General features: G+C 45.7%; 1 protein-coding gene across 6 annotated transcripts in view; it reads left to right on the forward strand.

Moving 5' to 3' along the window:
- The window catches only part of CIT (citron rho-interacting serine/threonine kinase), a 183,776-nt gene that overhangs the window by 107,475 nt on the left and 63,941 nt on the right, over positions 1–12,360 (forward strand). For all 6 annotated transcript variants that reach the window (XM_078768329.1, XM_078768330.1, XM_078768331.1 and 3 more), the window contains 5 exons: positions 1,871–1,924; positions 2,325–2,471; positions 10,408–10,533; positions 10,701–10,796; positions 11,565–11,681. In XM_078768329.1, the coding sequence (XP_078624455.1) occupies positions 1,871–1,924; positions 2,325–2,471; positions 10,408–10,533; positions 10,701–10,796; positions 11,565–11,681 (540 nt within the window). The remainder of the gene's footprint in view (positions 1–1,870; positions 1,925–2,324; positions 2,472–10,407; positions 10,534–10,700; positions 10,797–11,564; positions 11,682–12,360) is intronic.

Below are 12,360 nucleotides of genomic sequence, written 5' to 3' on the forward strand. Positions count from 1 at the left end.
TCGACCGGGATTCAAACCCAGGATCCTAGGATCCCAAGCCGGCACCCTAACCGCTAAGCCAACACCAGGAACCTGGAACCTGCGAACCGGAAGGACGGGATATTACGTGGAAGGTATTCACAGTGTGAATGACGGGATATTACGTGGAAGGTATTCACAGTGTGAATGACGGGATATCACGTGAAGCTGTTCACAGTGTGAATGACGGGATATCACATGAAGCTGATCACAGTGTGAATGATGGGATATCACATGAAGCTGTTCACAGTGTGAATGACGGGATATTATGTGGAAGGTATTCACAGTGTGAATGACGGGATATCCCGCAAAAGCCATGAAAATGTGAAATGCACGGCAGCGAACGCAGGAGCAGGTCATGCTTGCGGCTCGTAGATGGTTTTTTTGCGTATGTCCAGCTGCTTTGTGTATGGTTGGTGAAAGATGGGTTTTATAAATGTGTCAAGCTCGCGGCTTGTGAATTTTTTTTTTTTGCGTCCCCGAATAACTGCGAATTCGTGGGACACGGCCACAAATAGAAAGAAAAACCCGCGAATTTGCGGGACACTTTTCCGCGAATAGAGAAACGGGTCGCATTTTATCAACCGCGAATATGCGGAACCTGCGAATAGCAGAACCCACGAATAGCAGAACCCGTGAATAGCGGAACACACACAACCGCGACCCGCGCATAGCGGGGTCTGCCGGTAAATATGTATATATGTGTGTGTGTATATATATATATTTATATATATATATATATGTATGCACACACACACATACAAACACACATATATATATATATATATATATATATATATATATATATATATATATATATATATATATATATATATACATATACACACATACACACACACACACACACACACACACACACACGCACACACACACACAAGTACAGTCAAGAGGTCACATGGAATAGACCTGTAACAACATTAACACAACGTACAAGGAACAAGAACATGACAAAGCCAGCGCAGTGCACTTAGCTTTTGGAGAAAATCATAGAGTTGAGTGCACTTTTCCATCGTCAACTAGAATGATTGTTTTCCTTTCAAAAAATGATTTTTTTAAAGCAGTGCCAGTTCCTTTGACTTCTGTCTCCTGAACCCTAATTATCCCCTTCATGGAGAGTTTAAATGAATCTTTTCCACCACGTGCACCCTGATCCCTGGCGTAGCTCTTCCACTGGCACCTCTAACGTGCTCCCACCCAATTGCAACCTTCCTTCCCACCCTGTCTACGTCTTTAGCTCTAACAAAGTGCTAACGGCCAAAATGTCAAAAAAAATTCCTTGCTTCCCTTGGCAGTTGGTGTACTTAGATCAACATGTTGATTCCCTCTGTTACTCTTCCTGTCCACTGGCGCAACACTAACACGAGCCTTCACCCAGACTAGTTTTCCATTCTACTATGGAAAACATCAGACTGCATGCTTTTTGTCCACACGAAGCAGACTGTGAATAATTTTATATATCTGTGAGAAATTGATGGATTTGATTTATTGTGAACTACAACAGACTAATGGGTCAGCCTTGAGATGGAGGGGGATGGGGGTGAGGGAGGAGTTCTCTGTTTTTCGCAGTGCTCTGTTTTTCTTGGATGAGTATAAACTCCAGTTCCCCTCCCCTAGAAAACCGTCCACTGTGGACAACCACAAATGTGGTTTCTTAAAGGATTCTGCTTCTGATAACTTGCACAGAATAGGAAATTGTGTTTGCACCATTTTTGTAAATTGTCATTTTCAATTTCACTGTAGGTTGTTTTTTTTTGGACACCTTTTGTACTTCATGCAAGATGAATTGCGGATGGCTTGATCTTCATTTCTGTCTGTCTCACTTGCTTTCTAGGTGAAAGCTGATAGCCAAACAAAGATTGTCGAAATGCAAGAAAAACTCAGCAAGGTGATTGCATTTGTTTTACACCCAACCAATCTCCAACCCCCAGCCAAATTCTGACACCTTTAGCAATTATGGGTTTTTGGCATGTTTAGTTTTGATGGGTTTAAAGGCATTTGAAGTCTAAAAAGGAATTGTCATGTGGTAGTGCATTTCAGCACACTTTCAATGTATGCATTGTCTGACATTTTCTTCCAATATCATCTCCATTGTCCCTAGCCTATCTTCCAATATCATTGTCCCTAGTAGTTGTATTTTATTTTTCATGCACCTATTTTGGTACTTGTGTTAACGAGCAATTCGGTTTTTTCTCTTTAAAGCATGCAGTACAGACTAACGTTTGTTCAGGATTTTAGCTGACTGCACAATGTGGTTGAATTATTTTGGAATAATCATGTGTTTGCAGGCTGTGCATGCAAGTGAAGAGGCAACAGAACTTCTCGAGAACGTGCGGCACTCTAAGGAACAGTTGGAGAGCCAAATGCAAAATGTTCGGGAGCAACAGGGAAGCTGCCAAGTAATACTGCTTCGCAGGCGTCTTGAGGAGAAGGAGGTTTGTGTAGTCCACCTTTCAGAAGATGACTGATCCTAATGAAAGATGGATGGATGATAATTGAACCAGTGAGTTGTTACCTCCACCATCTAAGGTGGATGTCGGTTGTTTTCAGTCCTGTCTGTCTGTTTGTGAGCAGTATATTTCAAAACATTGCGGATGGATTCAGACAAAATTTGGTGGACAGGTTGGGTGTTTCACAAAGATTAATCGATTCGATATTGGTGAATATCCGAATACGGATCCGGATACAAGTTTTCTATTTTTAAGTGAATCTTCACTATTGAGAGATGGACCCAAAAATGATATATAGCATGATATTTCAAAAAGTTGTGGACGAGTTATGACAAACTAGGTGGATGAGTTGGGTCGGTGACAGTAACAAGCGATTCGATTTTGGTGTTTGACAAGGATGAATGGTCCTATCTGGTCTATCGGTGGACAACAAAACGTAAACTGTTCAGCCTGGCGGAGCTATACGCTCTACCATGTGCCGTTCTAATTTATTTTGCTTTTGACTTGTTTTTAATTTTTTGGTTTTCTTTCTATCATTTTTTAAAAAGTCATCACAAAGTGAAAATGGATTGCCTTTCTGGGGATAAAAAAAAACAACATTAATTTAAGGCTTGTGGTCAAGCTCGTACATAAATCATGTGGAGAACAGACTTTGGTGGACATGTGTGTTTTTATGCCTCCACTCCCGAATAATGACCGGAGGCATTATGTTTTTGAGTTGTCCGTACGTATGTAAGGGTTTTCCCGGTTTTCCAACCGGGGGAACTTGTTAGCCGGTGTATATGACTTATGGGTGTGCTACAATGACCACGACAGCACTTGCAGTACTCAGAAAATAATTGTGTTGAAACAAAGGTATGGTAGCAAATGTAGGTGCGAAATTCATTGTTCGCGGCGGTCAGTCCGAATCCGCCTTCACGTACAGTGTTCCCTTGGACGCTCACGCGCCCCCTCTGGGACTCTCCAATGAATGGTCGGCCTTGGATTCTGGCTCCACTCCGAGTTGCGCGAATAATTCTTGAGGCCGGCCTCCTCAGGATAATTAGCTCTCACAAGACGTCGTCACGCTCTTCCGGAGACGTAAGTATTCCACCCGACACAGTCCAAATGAGCCTTGCTGTACTGGCAAAATTTGCACCTCCAACGTGGCTTGCAATTTTCCGAGTATCGCTGTGCAAAGCCTCGCTCAGCAACCTGCACACCTGGTCCTTCGACTGTTCGTTCTTGTGCTTCGTGCAGCAACTGGACATGTTTATAGAACGACGAGCACGCTTATGAGGCCAGCGCTAAGGCCTGCCTTTTTTACGATGAAAAAAGGTAAAAAATCAAACATTTGAACAGCCTTGGACGTGCACCTTGACCCCATGGCCAAGGCACAACGTCAACAAGGCTGTCCCAATAACAATACACATGCACCTCAGCCCAAAGGCTGAAGCACATGGTCATTCAAACACATGCATTCTGACCCCGAGGGGCCACAATGCATGGTCATACAATCATACAATTGGACCACTCCTCTCAATAGGCCGATAGACGCCCCGAGCACGGGAAGTCACCAGTTATTTACCAAAAATCACTGCGACGTTGTATTCACACCTCGTTCCTTCCCGGCACATCGGAAACACGCAACAAAGTCTCCCTCAGCCCGGCATCCGATAATAACGAATGAACTATTCCCTTAACAGAACCGACAACACTGCGTAGGCAACCATCACGCGTCCATTTCTGTGATCGACACAGTTTACGGGACCGCGGTAAACGATCCTCTTTAACCCACGATCAATCTACCTCCTACCGAACTACATCTGATCGAGTCATTGCTGTGCCTTCATCACATTTTGTCGCTCGATCGCTATATACATATATACCACCGTATGTCTGTACTCTATAGTCACATTTGAGCCTGCACCGATCACGTATAGCGGGATGCGTTTTCACCTGACAACGTACGTATGTCCAACCTTCCGTACGGGCTAAACCTCGTTTTTTCTCTGCAACCACATGCCCAATTAAGAGGAAGCTTTCAGGGTGGGAGCGACACCCATTTACAATGCTTTTATGATAATTTTGACATCATAGGTCATGTAGTATGACAGCCATCTTGGATTAAATACAAATAATTAAATATATATTTCTCGGAAACTGGAACGGAAAATTTTGAAACTTGGCACATTGTCGAGTACTCCCAATGGGGGAACAAAAGCATGATAATGATGACATCATCGGTGATGTGGTATATCAACCATAAATGTTTTAATCAAATGCCTTATCCGAAAAATCTGAAATTGCAGGCATATGTTGTATGACCCATTTGTATTAAATTTTTCAACTTATGACATCCTCGGTCACACGGTTTGGGAGCCATATTGGATTTAACTTAAAACCTTTAAAAAAATATTCTCCCAAACCACCCAAAGCGACCATCTCGAAACTTTATATGTGTCATCGACTAGGCATTGCGATTAAAAGTTGATCACGAAATTGTTGTTGGTCATATGGTGTGGCAGCCATATTTGATTGAAGGAAAATATTTAATAATTATATCTCTGAAACCGCTTACCCTATCGATGCGAAACTTTACAAATGTCATCGAACACCATTGCTGCATATAGTTTGAAAATATGACGTCGTATGTCACGTGGTTTGGCAGCCACCTTGGATAGAAAAACGAACCTTATACGATCAACACGAAACTTCACAAACGTGATCCCCTACCCATACGTATGCAGAGTGTGCATTTTTGATGTCGTATGTCATGTGGTTTGGGAGCTATATTAGCTTGAAAGTCGATATTTAAAAAACAGCTTCATCAATCGATGTGAAACCTGTCATGTCTGGTAAAATGTGATACTTGAGAACAGCTGAAGGGATTTAAATCAAACTTTATTTTTAGAACAGTGAACAAGGGCATATACCCGTTGTCATGGGCAGGGACTACTGACGGAGGCATATTGGTGACGCAGTAAAATTGCTCTAGTTTTATGTGAATTTTAAGGAGATTAGTTGACAAGAACGCATATTGCGCAAATGTGATACTCGAGGAAAGAAGGAGATCTCGCGAGATCTTGGAGACGGCGGCAGGGATTTTCGAAGCTCCACACGGTCTCCACGTTTTTCGAAGTTAAGTCTGTTCACAATTGTATTTTGTCGAAACTGTATTTATCTTTCGGTGTGTGAAGTTATTGTGTGCAACTTTGGTTGTTTCTCGGTGTTTATCTTTCATAAATTGATCGTCTGTTTGCCGTGTCGCGAGCAAGGCCTTGTACAGTGTGCACTGTACAACCTTGAGGCTTTGTTTTTCTCTCAGTGGTCCGTCGTTTGTGATCCAATAACTTTCGTTCTCTGTATTCCCAGTCTTTTCACCCATAGCCTACTTCCTTGTGTAAATCTCAACTCAAAAAAAAAACAAAAAAAAAAAAAAAACATTTCCTTCTCTGTTCTCATTCGTTTATTCATTCTTATTCGTTGTTTCGTTCTTCGACCACGTGTTTCTCCCCCATTTCCCCAGATAGTTTTCACTCATTAACCTTCAATGTTTACACTTTCCCCTCAAGTTATGTATTCCGTCATATTTTATAACACCTTTTTCTTCTTCTTCTTTAAAAGGCTGCTTTCGACTTGCTCACCAAATCAATTCATCCCCAAAAAAATATCCATCTCCTATAGTGCCTTTTTTCTACATTCCCTAAACTCTCCTGCACTCCATCCTCCATCCAGCGTCCTTAAACGTATTTTTAACTCGAAGATCACAAGAAACTCATTTTGCAATAAATGTTCGTTTCCCATAAATCGTACACTTTCAAAAATCCAATCTCACCCCTCCCCTCCAAATCTTCCCCATAACCCCTCCCCTCCAAATCTTCCCCATCACCCCTCCCCTCCAAATCTTCCCCATCACCCATCCCTTTCAAATCTCCCCCCTTGCCCCCTCCCTCCTAAACTACCCCCTCACCCCTCCCCGCCAAGACGCCCCCTCGCCCCTCCCCTCCTAGACTCCTGCCTCACCCCTCCCCTCCAAATCTCCCCCATATCCCATCCCTTTCAAATCCCTCCCCTTGTCCCTTCCCTCCCAAACTCCCCCCTCACCCCTCCCCTTCAAATCTCCCCACCCTCATTGCTTCTCAATTTCCCCCCGCTCACTCCCCCTCCTCAAAGTGTCCTCCCCGCTTCTTCCCCCTTCAAACTCTCACCTCCATCTCCCCCAACCTTCTGCCTCGCTCTTCCCCCTCCTCAAATAACACCTCATTGTGGCTCACCCAATCACCATCAAACCTTTTGTCCGCCTCATCCTTCCCTTTCTCCGAGCTATTCTGAAATCTCTGACACACCTTCAACAGCTCTCCCTACCTCTTCCACCTCTTCCACATCTTACCCTACCCCTCCTCCCCCCTGTTCTGTATCTGATGCTCCCCCTTCCTCTTCATTAACGGTATGGACCTCAAACATCCGGGGCCTTCGTTCAAACTTAACTGATCTCTCCATACAGGTTGCTTCTGTCAAACCAGACGTGATCTGCTTAACAGAAACTTTCCTCCTTTATGATGTCTCTGATTCCATAGTATCTCTCCCGGGCTACTCCCTCCTCCGGTATGATAGACCTGAGCCTCGTCCTGGAGGCGGGGTTGCTATCTTTATCAAAAACTCTCTTCCTCACTCGCCCTGCACTGCACTCTCTCCACCTCACCCCCAGGAATACCTCTGGCTACGGCTTCCCCTTCGCTCCCACCTCTTGTTCATATGTGTGTTGTACCGTCCACCAAACAGTGATGACTCCATCTACATCTCGCTGTCTGATGATATGGACCAACTTCTATCTACTCATCCCAACTCTCTCTTCCTCATATGTGGTGATTTCAACTGTCATCATGCCAGTTGGCTGGGTGTGGGTACCTCTCTCACCAGCCATGGCTCCTCAGCAAAGGACTTCTGCGACTCACTGGGACTGACACAATCTGTCAATTTCCCGACCCGGATCTCAGTCAACGGAACATCTTCTCTTCTGGACTTGGTTATGACTAACTTCCCTGAAAATGTCTGCTGCTCTTCTTCTGCTCCGATCGGATCATCTGATCATGTCCTTGTTAAAGTGGACATCTCTCTGACCATCCTCAGGGAGCCTGCTCAGCGTAGACGAGTCTGGCATTTCACTCAGGCCAACTGGCACGGTCTTCAAGCAGCCATCAATCATCTGGACTGGTCTCCCATCTCTACCACCTCTGACATCAACTCATCCTGGGAATTCTTCCAAAGTAAATTGCTCTCTCTCATGCACAGATTTATCCCATCTCGTCTTCAGTTGTCATACCCTTCCTCCCGTCCATGGTACACGGAATCTTGTGGTGAGGCTGTTGCCCAGAAACAACTTGCCTTCGTCTCCTGGAAAGCAAATCCAACGGAAGGAAATCTCATTTCCTTTCACAAAGCCCGAAACAAGTGTGTGTCCACCCTCAGGAGAGCCAGGAAACAATATCTCTCCGTTCTCAAGACCGAACTCTCTTATCTGTCTCCCTCTTCCAAATCCTGGTGGCGTCTGGTCAAATCCGTTTCTGGTGTTTGTTCCCCCTCCATCCCCTCCCTTACCTCAAACGGCTACACAGCTGACTCCGCACGTGAAAAAGCTGAATGCCTCAACTCTGTGTTTGCCTCTAAATCTTGTGTCCCAAACCCATCCCTCTCTGTACCCACCATACCCAGTCGTACCCTGCTGCTCCTGGACTCCGTGTCCTTTCCTCCTGACAAGGTGGAAAAGTTTCTGTCAACCCTCGACTCTGATTCTGCAACTGGACCCGACGGCATCAGCCCACGGGTCCTAAAATCCTGCTCTGCTGCTCTATCTCACCCTCTCTCTGTTCTCTTCACCCTCTCTTTTGCTCAAGGTCAACTGCCATCTGCTTGGAAATCAGCCAACATCACCGCTTTGCACAAAAAAGGTGCAAAAACAGATCCTAGCAACTACAGACCAATCAGCCTTCTCCCAATTATCAGCAAAGTCATGGAATCCATCATTGCTTCTGATATGAAATCTTTCCTCTTCTCCAATGGCTTGATCTCTGATCATCAATTTGGTTTCAGACCAGGTCACTCTACTCTGGACATGCTGCTTCTGCTGTCTCAACAATGGATGGAGGTCCTCAATGCCAAACAGGAAATTAGAGCTGTCTCCCTCGACATATCACGTGCCTTCGACACGGTCTGGCACCCCGCTCTGCTCACCAAACTCTCCTCCTTTGGTATCCATGGAAATCTCCACGCATGGCTGGCGGACTTCCTCTCTAGTCGTCGTCAACGTGTGGCCCTGAATGGGTTTCTCTCATCTCCTCTTCCTGTTCAGGCTGGAGTTCCCCAAGGCAGTGTTCTGGGCCCCGTGCTTTTTCTGGTCTTCATCAATGATCTCTCTGACTCTCTCGAAAATCCTCTCTATCTCTTTGCTGATGACTCCACTCTCTGCCGCTCCATTCCTCTTCCCTCAGATCGGCAGTCTGCTGCCTCCTCACTCTCTGAAGACCTGGACAAAATCACAGACTGGTCAAACAAGTGGAACATGTCTTTCAATCCTGACAAATCTCACACTCTTACTATGTCTCTCCGAAAAGATCGACTGGACAACCCTCCCATCTACTTTCTCAACAATCCTCTCCAAGAAGTTCTGTCGCTCAAGATTTTGGGTCTCACTATCTGCCATGATCTTTCTTGGGAAAACCACATTTCCAAGCTGGCCTCCAAAGCCAGTCGCCGACTGGGCATCCTCCGTCGTGCGAAGTCCTTCCTCGGCACACCTGAGCTCCTCACCACATACAAGGCTTTCATCCGCAGCTCAATGGAATACTGTTCTCCCCTATGGGCCGGTGCTCCTGCCTCACACCTAGCTCGGCTTCACGCTGTTGAAACCAAAGCTTTCAGAATTATTGGAATCTCCCGCGATAAAGCTATCTCTGAGGGCCTTTCACTCACTCACCGCAGGCAGGTAGGTGGTCTTTCTGTCTTCTACCGACTCCTCTCCGACCTTGCACCCCCAGCTCTCTCTGTGCTCTGTCCCCCAAATATTCCTACAGGTCGCACAAGATCTGCCAGCAACCCTCTGATGGTTAAACTGCCGAAATCTCGGCTCTCCGCTCACCTTCACTCTTTCATTCCTCTTTTCTCCCGCCTCTGGAACAAACTCCCTCACTCCCTTCAATCCCACTCCTCCCTCCAGGTCTTTAAAACAGCTGTTCACCACCATCTCTTTTCTTCCCCCATCCAAAACCTTGATCTTTTCTACCCCCGCTAATTCACCCCAGATCCACCTTGTTTGAAATTCCAACTTCTTTCCTGGAAGTCCTGGCAGTGTCCATATGTTTTATACCTCTCCCACTGCCCCCTTCCCACGCCCCCCCCCCCCCCCAAAGCCCTCGCCCTCTCTCAGATCTCTCGATGTCTCCATGTCTCTCGGTCCCTGCTCTCAAATGTTGTGTTTGTGTCCTTCCCCCTCTCTCCCCATCTTGTCTACCGCTCCCTATGTTATATGTTTTATGTGTCGGTTTGTCTTTCTGTGTGATTAATGTTCGCTCTTTCACGAGCCTCGATCTTGTATACAAAAAAAAAAAAAATTGTATTGGTATATTGGTTTTGAACCTGGCTTCGCAACATCATGGGCTTGGGACTCAAATTGAATGCGATCACCTGTTATGCTTAAATATGTGCAAATTGGCGCACAGGATTCTCGAACTCGAAGTTGATATATAGTCTATGTCCATCGTATTTTGAGATATCTAAAATGGGCCATTTGGCCTGCAAACTCGTACCTTCTTTCAGGTCTCTCTTTATCTTTGCAAGCATCAATGCCAGAATCTCATAAGTTGTCACATAATGATTATTTATTTGTGCAATGATGCTCCGTTATAAAAGCTCTCCACCATCACTCACACCCTGGGCATGACAGGAGCGTTGCCAGAATCTTGAGAGTCATGTTCACAGACTTGAGGGTGTCAAACACCACAAGGCGAAACTAAAGGACGAGTTGCAAGAAAAGTCAACACAGATGCGGCAAATGGTGGAAAAGATCATGGTAAGCACACGTGAGGCGAGTAGACCTGTGTGTTCTGACAATAATTGATGAGTCTGTTCTTTGTTGTTATCCTTTCCTCCCTCTCCAACCTGCCCACTCCCTCCCCCATCATTGTTTCTTTGTGTGAAACTTTTGTTGTGTTGGTGAATAAAGTTACTGCATTGCAGGAATTGGAAGAACGGTGTCGCCTAGCTGAGACAAGCAGCCGACGACTTGATGGCCATGTCAAGCAGCAGGGAAAGCTCTACCAAGATAAAATTCGGGTGAGAGAGAGAGAGAGAGAGAGATAGATATAGATATAGATATAGATAGAGATGTTTTTGCCTCTCATGCTATTTTCCTTAAAAAATCAATCCAGAATGCTTATTTTGCCAGGATAAATTCATGGAATTATTATGCTGATTCATTGTTACTGGGGTGTGGCTATGCCGCTGATGTAATACACCTGCAGAATAAGGCAGAAATTTGGAATTTGGCCAGGGTATCGGCAGACCGTAGACTGCTCCTTTTAAAATCTACAAAGTGTTTTTCATGTCCACCACTTCCCAATGAAGCAAGTCTCCTCCAAAAATATTATTTACACCCAGGGTACAGCCTCTGCCTGCAGAGAACCTAAACCAACAGTTTATATTTAGATCTTATCAAGATGGGACTTTAACCCTGATTTTTACAGGTCATTGGTAAGTGAGTTGTTGTGTCACAACCTCTCTGCCAGTGAAGTCTGTGATATGGCCATTGCAAACATGCATGCATTCATTATTTATTGAAAATTCCCTCCTGAGGTGTACACAGCACTGCTTATTGGTGGAATTTAGGCATGCTCCAAATTGTTCATTCTTTTATTTGAAATTCCCGTGAGATTTGCAGACACTTTTGGATGAAATATCAACTTGATAACATTGAAAGCAAATTGCCAAGCATGTATTTTGTGGCTTTGCATAATAAACAAGGTTGCCTCATGCTATTTTAAAATAATTTAGACATTGCCTTTGCCTTTGTGTCTGAAACGGTTATTACTGTGGGTTTTTCAGGCATTGGAAGTTCAGCTGCAATTGGATTTGGCAGAAAAGGAATCTTTGGAGCAAAGTCGTGTCCATCACGAACAGGACACGATTGACAAGTCCAAGCTGATCGAGGATCAAAAAACTGTGAGGAAGGGTTCTACCCCCGCTCCTCCCCGGCAACATGCCGTGACCCGAGTCTCCCGCTGCTCCATACCATGAATTTAACCTCCCCGCCCCATACTAAGCCATGAACCTGACCTGCCCCGGCATCGTGCTGTGAACCCGACCTCCCCCTGTACCGTGAAACCGACCTACCCCTGCACCTTGCCGTGAACCCGACCTCCCCCGCCACCGTTCCATGAACCCGACCTCCTCCGCCACCGTTCCGTGAACCCGACCTACACTGGCACCGTGCTGTGAACCCGACCTCCCCGGCACCGTGAACCCGACCTCGTTGTGGCTCATCTCCCTTCCCCTGCCCCCCCCCCCCCACACCCTCCCCTGCTTCCACTCCTCTGGTACCATGCCGTGGCTCAACCCCTTCCTCCCATCACAGTGCTATGGCCCTAATCCCCCCCACCACAGTGCCCGTGCAATGTGCCATGACCCCGACCTTTTGCAGTGTAATGTGCCGCGACCCCGACTTTGTAACATGCAGTGACCCTGCCCATCACACACCGCATCATGCCTTGACCCTGCCACATGCCACCGCACCTCCACCTTGCCTTGACCCTGACACTGCTCTTACTCCTGCATTTCCCACAAAAATCTCGATGTTAGGAGAATGGTTATTGGACAGTTTTTGGGGATCTTAATTTGTACC

This window comes from Myxine glutinosa, chromosome 14, assembly GCF_964187855.1.
Source record: "Myxine glutinosa chromosome 14, kmMyxGlut1.1, whole genome shotgun sequence".
Classification (NCBI taxonomy): Eukaryota; Metazoa; Chordata; class Myxini; order Myxiniformes; family Myxinidae; genus Myxine; species Myxine glutinosa.